General features: G+C 53.4%; 1 protein-coding gene across 1 annotated transcript; it reads right to left on the minus strand.

Moving 5' to 3' along the window:
* Nucleotides 1-263: 263 nt before the first annotated feature.
* On the minus strand, nucleotides 264-9,302 carry XKR8 (XK related 8). The gene is made up of 3 exons (XM_066269927.1): nucleotides 8,953-9,302; nucleotides 4,402-4,598; nucleotides 264-1,767 (listed from the first exon to the last, which is right to left on the minus strand). Exons 1-3 carry the CDS (start codon nucleotides 9,243-9,245, stop codon nucleotides 1,061-1,063), a joined length of 1,197 nt encoding a protein of 398 aa, XP_066126024.1. The 5' UTR covers nucleotides 9,246-9,302; the 3' UTR covers nucleotides 264-1,060.
* Between the last annotated feature and the right edge of the window lie 391 nt (nucleotides 9,303-9,693).

A 9,693-nucleotide genomic window follows, 5' to 3' on the forward strand; every position in this document is an offset into this window, starting at 1 on the left:
TACTCCAGCTGGGCCCAGCAGCAAAGCACGAGTCAGTCCAGACCTGATGGCCACCTGAACGATCAGCCCCGCAGAACCAGACCCAAGCACCAGCTCCTGAAGTTTAGGAAACAAGGCTGAGAAGTTCTGCTTAAGCCAGCCCTCTTCTTCTCTTCCAGGGCCTTTATCGATTTTGAGCAGTGGACTTTGTGTCCCTGACCCCTTCTTTCCAGGTAGCTTTGAATTCTGTAGATTTAGTTTAATGATGCAACTAGTTTGGAGGATTTTATAAGGTTTTAATAATAACCTAATAATAATACTGTTCAACAAAACATCACACACACGTCTCACTTGCAGAGACACATCCACATACTTCTCCCTCTCACAGTAAACTCTTGAGGTAGAAAAGGACACTGCCTAAAAGTATAAAAAATACTCAACGGGCTGAGCCATGGCCCCAAACCAAAAACAGACTGCAGGTTCACAATGCACTTGGTTGAAAGATGGCCCCTTGAGAACAGGGGCAGAGGCTGGGCTAGCTGCACGGAGGCTGTGGAGGGGTTGATGAGGGCCTCTGCAGGAGACACTAGAGATGGTAAGAGTGACAGCTGATCTTGTCCCGGGTTCCAAGGATGGGATGATGTTCCTGGCACATAAAACTCTCTCAGTAAACATTTGGTGAATGAAATGAATGAATGAGGTGGGATGGGGGACATGAACTCTGGAAAACACACCCTGGAGGTCTCGGGGCCTTCCAGCCCAGGACAGGGTAACTAAGGGGCGAGACAGCACCTCCACCAATTCTGCTAGAGGTAAAACTGCCAACACCTGGATGCTTTGGGCACCAGATATAGTGGTTTAGGAGGAAGAGGAAAGGGGATCTCTTCTTTCCTCCCAAAGTGTTTGGTATATAATTGACCTTCCAGGGCCTGGCCTTCTCATCTTGTCTTACTCAGCTGTGGCAAGATCAGACATCAAGTGCTTGTTGAGCAAATCAATGCCCAATAGCAGCATAATTAGCTTAGCTTATCCTGCATTCTACCATCTGTCCTAATGTCCCTTGGCTGGGTCTGCCTCTGCCTCAAAGGACCCCATTTACCTCTCCCTCCCATGGCAAAGCAGCCTCATCCCTAGACTTGGGGAAAAAGTTCTGAGCCAAATGGACCATGCGTCTGTTCTGAGGCAGTGGACACCACTCTGAGCGGAGGGCCGGGGTCCCATCCACCTGGGAAGGCTCCCAGGAGCGGCTAGGGTGCAGCCAGCGGTAGTAGACAAGCCGTAGAACCAGACCCAAAAGGAAGCTGATGCCACCCACAGGCAGCATCACCTGCAGCAGGACCCCACTGGGCAGCCAGGCACTCTGAATCACCCAGGTGACCACCATAAGAATGCTGTCACTCAGGATAAACACCAGGTGGATGGTGGCGCGTCCTCGAGTGTGACCTTCAGCCACATTGAACCAGGAGAAATAAAGGATGGTGGCCACTGTTGCCCGGTACAGCCACTCCGAACAGGGATCTGGTATAAAGTCAGTGCCCTGAAACCAGACCCAGAACAGCAGCACCAGCCACAGGCCCAGGAAATGCAGAGCCACGTAACGGGGGAAGAGGGCTGAGAACAGGGCCACAGCCAGGACCCGGGGCCACAGCAGCAGCAGGTTCCACAGGAAGTAGGTCACGGAGGAGCCCGGCCCCAGGGCTGGCTTGGAGGGGAGGCAGATGCGCAAGGCCCGGTGGTAGTCCAGCAGAGCCCACGAGATACCCAGGAAGGACGTGCAGATGCTGACCCCTAGGGAGAGGAAGAGGAAACAGCTGAGCCCTGTGCGGCGCCTGCCTGCCTCTCCCCAGAGCTCACAGGATCTGGGGGCCGTCATACTCACCCTGAGGTGGGTATTAGAACCCCCAAATTGTTGAAGGGGAAACTACAGCTGGAGAATGTTGTTCTCGCAACCAAAACCAAAAACAGACTTGGGATTCAAAGATGGAGTCTGCCCTTCACCACAAAGTTGTACATTTCAGGTGCTGCCACAGTGATACTTTTCAAGAATGAGAGGGTTGGTGACATATACACACTCATCTGCACTCTGGGGTCTTAGCCACACCGTGAGCATCTTAGCCCTTCCTTTTCCGGAAAAGCCCAACGCTATCTTGGGTCTGAAAATGAGCAGTCCCGGTTCCCCCTTTCTTAGTCTCAGAAAAGGAAGCTGGAAGCCCCGTGAGGTGGCTTCTGGCTGAAGCTGCCCTGCTCTGTGAATGACACATCCTCTCCTCCGTGCTCCTTCTCTCTCCTCCGTGCTCAGACTGCACCCTGGTCTTGATCTTCCAAAGCTCGAAGTTTATGGTGGGGATCCTCTCCCACCTCCTGGTTGTCTGCTGTGGCCTCTCGGGAGGGAGGGAAACAGCACTGGAATGTCTCCAGGATGCTTCCTCCCTGGCCCCTTCCCACCACATCTGTGCAACAGGTTTGCTGGGAACCTGTTATGAGCCAGGAACCCACAGCCAGATGTGGAATCACATCTGTGGCCATGGTCCTTTCTAACGCCCCCACACTCTAGGTCTCAGCTGGCTAGTGTTCTCCAGCCTGCCCAGCATGCCGCATTCTCTGACATGGACAACCTGTGCCCATGGTGCTAGGAAGGCCAGAAGCACCTGCCCCATTTCTCCTGGCCTACTCCTCCTTGCCCTGCAAGTTCCAGCTTGAGGCCCCCCCCCCCATAGTCACCCATCCGGACCCCGCCCCACTCACTTCTGTGTGGAGTAATTATCTATTTCCTCATTTCTAAGTTCTTTCAGGGTAGGAAATAGATTCTCCCCCTGGGATCCCTAGGAAGCCCATAATAGCAGCTAAAGAAATGTTTGCTAAATAGAAAAAGTTGGGAAAATCTGTCTTTTCCCTTGCTCTTCCCCCTTGCCCTGGCCATAAACATATAGTATAGACTGTATCCATTTGGCCCTGGTGCTAGACACACACTGCACTGCCCTCAAACTGACAAAAATGTGTGCCCAATGAATGCTGTGTGTCCCAGGACAAATCACTTCAACTCTTTCCTCTTGTACAAAATAGAAACACGGCACCAACCTACAGGGCTGTGAACATGAGTGCTGACAATAAAGCACTCTCCACAGTGCCCGGTTCATAGCAGACATTCAATCATGATGGCTGCTATTATTGTTGTTGTTTTTCAATTAATATTGCAGACTCAAATTAGCAAGCTAATAGAGTCCTTGGAGATCGAGTCCAATTCCATCTTGTACAGCTGTGTAAACTGACCACAGGGGGGAAGACTCCGGGTCACAAAGTGAGTGATGACAGAGTGGAGACTGGTTTCTTGGGAGGCTGTGCCATTTTACAGCAGCAGTGGGAGGGGGCAGGGGTGTGGCACAGAAGGGGGAGCCCTGGACCTTGAATCAGACATGAGTTAGGGTTCTAGCTGGGCCGCCAGTTTGTCTGCGACCGTGGGCACGTTACTTCCCTTTTACAGAGCTCCTCGGTGCACAAACTTCTCCCCTGGCTTATAAGGCCACCTGCTTCTCCCTTTTCTGCTCACTCAGCACACTTTACCTGCTTTACAGTCACCCCAGCAGGGCAGGGGCTGTGTCCTTGTTCACTGCAGTGTCGTGTCCCTAGCACAGCAGCAGGCACAAAGGTGCCCAATAAAAACAAGCCTGATCAGGTGGTGGTGCAATGGACAGCATGTCGGACTGGGATGCAGAGAACCCAGGTTCGAGACCCTGAGATCACCAGCTTGAGCTCAGGCTTATCCAGATTGAGCATGGGGTCATAGACACGACCCCATGGTTGCTGACTTGAAGGTCGCTGGCTTGAGCAAGGGGTCATTTGCTGGGCTGTAGCCCCCCACCGTCAAGACACATATGAGAAAGCAATCATTGAACTAAGGAGCTGCAACAAAGAATTGACGCTTCTCATCTCTCTCCCATCCTGTTTGTCCCTATCTGTCCCTCTCTCTGACTCTCTCTCTGTCTCTGTCAAAAAAAACAACACCTAAGTGTATGAAGGTGCTCAATAAACAGTTTATTGGCCAATAAGTTGCCTATTATGTGTCAGGCACCCTACACACTTTATCTGTTTTCTTCAAAGAAGTAAAAATTACAATTAAGATTTGTTATGCTCCAGGCACTAGACTTTATATGCATCACCTCCCTTAATCCTTTCATCAACCCTATGAGATAGAATTATTTGTTATGTCCATTTTACAGATGAAATCATGCTGATACTCAGAGAGGTTGAGTCTCTTTTCCAAATTCATACAGCTACTGTGTGGATCTAACTATGGATTTACACCTAGACCTGCCTTACTAAAGGATATGCTCCTATTTTCTAAGCAGTGAAACATTTCGGATATTTGTGGGAAACTTTCCCAGGTCATAAAAGGGAGCCAGCTGCTCTAGTACTACTACTCACACTGGTAGTACTGGGCCTGGCCACTCTGCAGGACGATGGCCAGCACCAGCGTGAGCTGTGGCGTCTTCTCCAGGAAGGTTTCGAAGAGCCGCAGCATGCTGATGTCCATAGAGAGGAATTTGGCGTAGCTCAGGTCAAACTCAGTGGGCACCTCCTGCTGCCACACCAGCAGATCCTGCCGCAGCCCCTGCATGCACCTAGGCACATATGGATGACCCAAGGGGCCAGGTTAGTGTCCTGAGCCATTCCTCCTCCCCCCACTTCTCAGGCAGACACGGACAGGTTCCAGCATGCTGTGGGACCTTGGGCAAGGAACTTAACGTCACTGAACTTGTTTTTTCTTCATCTGTAAAATCAGGATAAATACAACTACTGCCGCTCCTGCTGGACAGGCACTGTCCCAAGTTCATCACAAACCTTGTCGCATTTATGCCTTTAACATCCCCATTTTGCCTGACCAGGTGGTGGTGCTGTGGTTAGTGTCGGACTGGGATGTGGAGGGACCCAGGTTCGAGACCCCGAGGTTGCCAGCTTGAGCGTGGGCTCATCTGGTTAGAGCAAGGCCCACCAGCTTGGGCCCAAGGTCACTGGCTCGAGCAAGGGGTTACTCGGTCTGCTGAAGGCCCACGGTCAAGGCACATATGAGAAAGCAATCAATGAACAACTAAGGTGTTGCAATGAAAAACTAATGATTGATGCTTCTCATCTCTCTTGGTTCCTGTCTGTCTATCCCTGTCTATCCCTCTCTCTGACTCTCTCACTCTGTCCCTGTAAAAAAAAAAAAAAAATCTCCATTTTACAGATGGGAAAACATGACCAAAGAGCTAATAAGCAATGATGTTTGAATATCAAAAGCATACAGCCCTGGCCGGTTGGCTCAGTGGTAGAGCGTCGGCCTGGCGTGCGGAAGTCCCGGGTTCGATTCCCGGCCAGGGCACACAGGAGAAGGGCCCATCTGCTTCTCCACCCCTCCCCCTCTCCTTCCTCTCTGTCTCTCTCTTCTCCTCCCGCAGCGAGGCTCCATTGGAGTAAAGATGGCCCGGGCACTGGAGATGGCTCCTTGGCCTCTGCCCCAGGCGCTGGAGTGGCTCTGGTTGCAACAGAGCACAGAACGAGGCCCCGGAGGGGCAGAGCATCACCCCCTGGTGGGCAGAGCGTCACCTCCTGGTGGGCGTGCGGGGTGGATCGCGGTCGGGCACATGCGGGAGTCTGTCTGACTGTCTCTCCCCATTTCCAGCTTCAGAAAAATACAAAAAAAAAAAAAAAGCATACAATAAAATCACCTAGGGTGATAGTTCTTAAATTTTAGTAAGCCCAAGGGTTTCTTAAGATCCTGTAAGGAGGGGGAGTTCTGAGCACAGGTGAGACGGGTCTGACTGTGCTTGAGAGAAAACTCCCACGCTGTGGACAGGAGCCAGCTTGGAGAGGCTAGACTGGAAGCAGGGGTCTGTTTAAGAAGTTGGGGCCCTGGCCGGTTGGCTCAGCGGTAGAGCGTCGGCCTAGCGTGCGGAGGACCCGGGTTCGATTCCCGGCCAGGGCACATAGGAGAAGCGCCCATTTGCTTCTCCACCCCTCCGCCGCGCCTTCCTCTCTGTCTCTCTCTTCCCCTCCCGCAGCCAAGGCTCCATTGGAGCAAAGATGGCCCGGGCGCTGGGGATGGCTCTGTGGCCTCTGCCCCAGGCGCTAGAGTGGCTCTGGTCGCAACATGGCGACACCCAGGAGGGTCGCAACATGGCGACGCCCAGGATGGGCAGAGCATCGCCCCCTGGTGGGCAGAGCGTCGCCCCCTGGTGGGCGTGCCGGGTGGATCCCAGTCGGGCGCATGCGGGAGTCTGTCTGACTGTCTCTCCCTGTTTCCAGCTTCAGAAAAATCAAAAAAAAAAAAAAAAAAAAAAAAAAGAAGTTGGTGTGCCTGACCAGGTGGTGGCTTAGTGGATAGAGTGTCGGACTGGGAGGCAGAAGACCCAGGTTCGAAACTCCAGGGTCACCGGCTTGAGCATGGGTTCATCTGGTTTGAGCAAAGCTCACAAGCTTGGACCCAAGGTCGCTGGCTTGAGTAAGGGGTCACTCGGTCTGCTGTAGCCCCCCGGTCAAGGCACACATGAGAAAGCAATCAATGAACAACTAAGGTGCTGCAGCGAAGAATTGATGCTTTTCATCTCATTCCCTTCCTGTCTGTCCCTATCTGTCCCCCTCTCTGTCTCTATCTGTCACAAAAAAATAAAAAAGAAGTTTGGTGTAACAATGCAGGGAGGTAGACAAGAGCCTCAGAGTGGTGGGGACAGAGACCAGGGCAAAGTTAAGACACAGGCTGAGTGACTCATTGGCATGGGGAGTGGAAAATGCACCAAGACGTCCCTCACCCACAGCTGGTCTCGGTTACTGGGAATGAGCCTATTCACTCACTGAAAATTCTTTCATCTGATGCGCACTGTTACCTCCCCCTCATGGACTTGACAACACAGGAGTAGGCAGAGAGGCCCGGGTTGGGGCTCTCTCTCAGCATGAGTCTCTGCCTCTGGTCCCCCAGTGCTATGGCAGGGCCCTGCCTCAGCCCAGTCACAGGCAGATACAGAGACCCCGTTTTCAAAATCAAAGCTCAGTACATTGTCTGCCTCACACTCAGCAAAAATAGAAGGGACAGTGCATGATGTAGTTATGGATCCAGGGCTCATCGAGGCCTGCCAGCACGGTAATAAGTGTGCTTCTCCGTGCCCACCCAGACGGAGTTTTACTGACGCCTATACAGTCCCTCAAGCAAACTGCAATATTCACAGCTCCTCTCGGTCACTCCTGGACACTCGCAGTTTTGTCAAGGCAAGATCTGGTGAGAATCTGTAAAAATGGACTCAAGAGCCTGACCAGGTGGTGGCGCAGTGGATAGAGCGTCGGACTGGGATGCGGAAGGACCCAGGTTCGAGACCCCGAGGTCGCCAGCTTGAGCGCGGGCTCATCTGGCTTGAGCAAAGAGCTCACCAGCTTGGACCCAAGGTCGCTGGCTCCAGCAGGGGGTTACTCGGTCTGCTGAAGGCCCGCGGTCAAGGCACATGTGAGAAAGCAATGAACAACTAAGAAGTCGCAACGCGCAACGAGAAACTGATGATTGATGCTTCTCATCTCTCTCCATTCCTGTCTGTCTGTCCCTGTCTATCTCTGCCTCTGTTAAAAAAAAAAAAAAAAAAAAAAGGACTCAAGAGCGGTTCCTGGCTCTAGTCACTCCATCGCAACCCAGACCACATCTTGTCCTGACTTTATCACACGACTCTGACACCTTGGTGTCAGTTTCTGCATCTCTAGAGGGTCTTGTCAGTTCTGGAAAGAAGCACAGCCCACTCAGATGAGCGGGCTCCAGAGACATGGATGAGTCAGACCCCATCTCTGCCCTGCAGGAAAATGGCCAGGAATTAAGACTGTTGTCCTGAGACAAGTCTTTGGTGGGACTTTGGAACGCCAAGTCCTGAGGGGGCAGGACACTGCCCAGCAAGCACTGATAAGATTGTTTAAAGGAAACAGCTGATCCCTATGGCCTTTTTCCTACAGACCTGAAAGGTGTTAGTTACTTACCCACCCTTCTCTGTGCCTGACCACACAGCCTCTGCTAATTTGCTCGATGAGCAAAGAGACCAATAAATACAATGAGGCTGCAGAGATCTGGGCTCTCAGTCCTAGAGGCTGGGAGTCCCCTGTACCCATCTTTTCTCTATGTTGTGTCTTGTGTGTTTTTCTTAAGTCCTGCAGCGCCTTCCTTTCGTGCACACCCACTGCTGAGCTGGTTGTAGCACTGCCCTCTTGCTTGGTCAGGGTGTTGGGGGTGTGGGAAGAAGGGAGGAAGTGGTCAGGGATATTACAACTGGGAAGGAAAGGGTGAGAGGCACTCAGAGGTGAGGAACAAGTACTGCTCTGGGGGTCAGGGCTGCTGCAACTCTCAGGATGACCCAGGTAATCGTGAAGTGAGCTGATGTCCACACACAACTCAGTCTCTTTTCCTTTAATCCTTACCAAACAGAGGCGGGCACTATGACCATCCCCCCTGGAACAATGAGTAAACTGAGACCCAGACGGGTCAAGTGACTTGCCCAAGGCCCTGTCCACTGCTAAAAGGAGCACTGGTCTGTCTGCAGTCTTTGCCTTTTCAATAGAGTCCAGGAGGGGCCGAGCACTCTTCTTGCCTTCGCTCCTCACAGCCAGCCTGCCTGCCAGACCTATTCGAGATGACCTCTTTTTAACTGAGAAGGAAACTGAGGCTCAGGGAGACAAATGAGGCCACAGGTAGTAAAGGCAAGATTGGATCCTAGAGAGGTCTGACTCCAAATCATGCTTTTCTTCTCGGGGCCTCAGTTTCTTCACCCGTGCCAGGAAGGGTAGGGCTAGGTGAGTTCAGAGGGCTGTCAGGTGGAGTTAGTTATCTTCCTTAAAGGGGTGGGAAGCTCACCAGTATGTAGAGCTGCCCACGGGGTACCTCCCTACCCGCTGCGGGTGTCAGGGCTCTCAGCTGCACGAGGTACCGCTAGGTTCCGTTCCTCCCCCTCTTCCCGAGGGCGGGGCACTCACCTGTACAGGTAGCCCAGCTGCAGGAGATGCAGCAGAGCCAGGCAGCGGCCCGAGGGCTGAGACGAGTGCAGGCCAGCGGGGTCAGCGCGCAGCCAGACCCAGCTGAACACCTGCAGTGCGACCGAGGAGAGGCCCAGCAGCGTCAAAACCAGCGCGGCCCACAGGTAGCAACCGCTGAGCACATACTGGCTCACGGTCCACGCGTTGGCGCCTAAGTGGACCAGGAAGGCAACGAAGCCCAATACATCCAGGACCAAGTCCCAACGGGAAGAGTCGCGGAGTGACCCGGGCATGACCCGACAGCCTCTCCCCCTCCCTCTCTCCAAGGCTGGGACCTGCCCTCCCGGCCGCGGGGCGCTGCTGCAGGAAGAGGGCGGTCACAACCCTCGGGGCCGCCCCAGGCCGGGGCTCCTGGGCGGGACTTCCCCGCCCCGCCCTGTCCGGGGAGGAGCGAGGCTCGTGCATCCCGCCCCAGATAACTGCGACCCCCCTACACACACACACACACATACATATACACACACACACATACACACACCTACCGGCGCCCCGGAAGGCGGCCGCGGCCCGGGCCACCCACCCTGCTGAAGCCCCGAAGACCACTAGGTCCGAAGGCGGGCCGTCCGAGGTGCACTGCCCTTAGTTTAGCAAACTTCTAATTCCCTTGTTTTGCACTTGAGGTTCCTCAAGGTCCCTGACGGCGAAAATGGCCCGGAGATGAACGTCCAGGCTAAAACGGCG

Source organism: Saccopteryx bilineata, chromosome 3 (genome assembly GCF_036850765.1).
Source record: "Saccopteryx bilineata isolate mSacBil1 chromosome 3, mSacBil1_pri_phased_curated, whole genome shotgun sequence".
In the NCBI taxonomy this organism is placed as follows: domain Eukaryota; kingdom Metazoa; phylum Chordata; class Mammalia; order Chiroptera; family Emballonuridae; genus Saccopteryx; species Saccopteryx bilineata.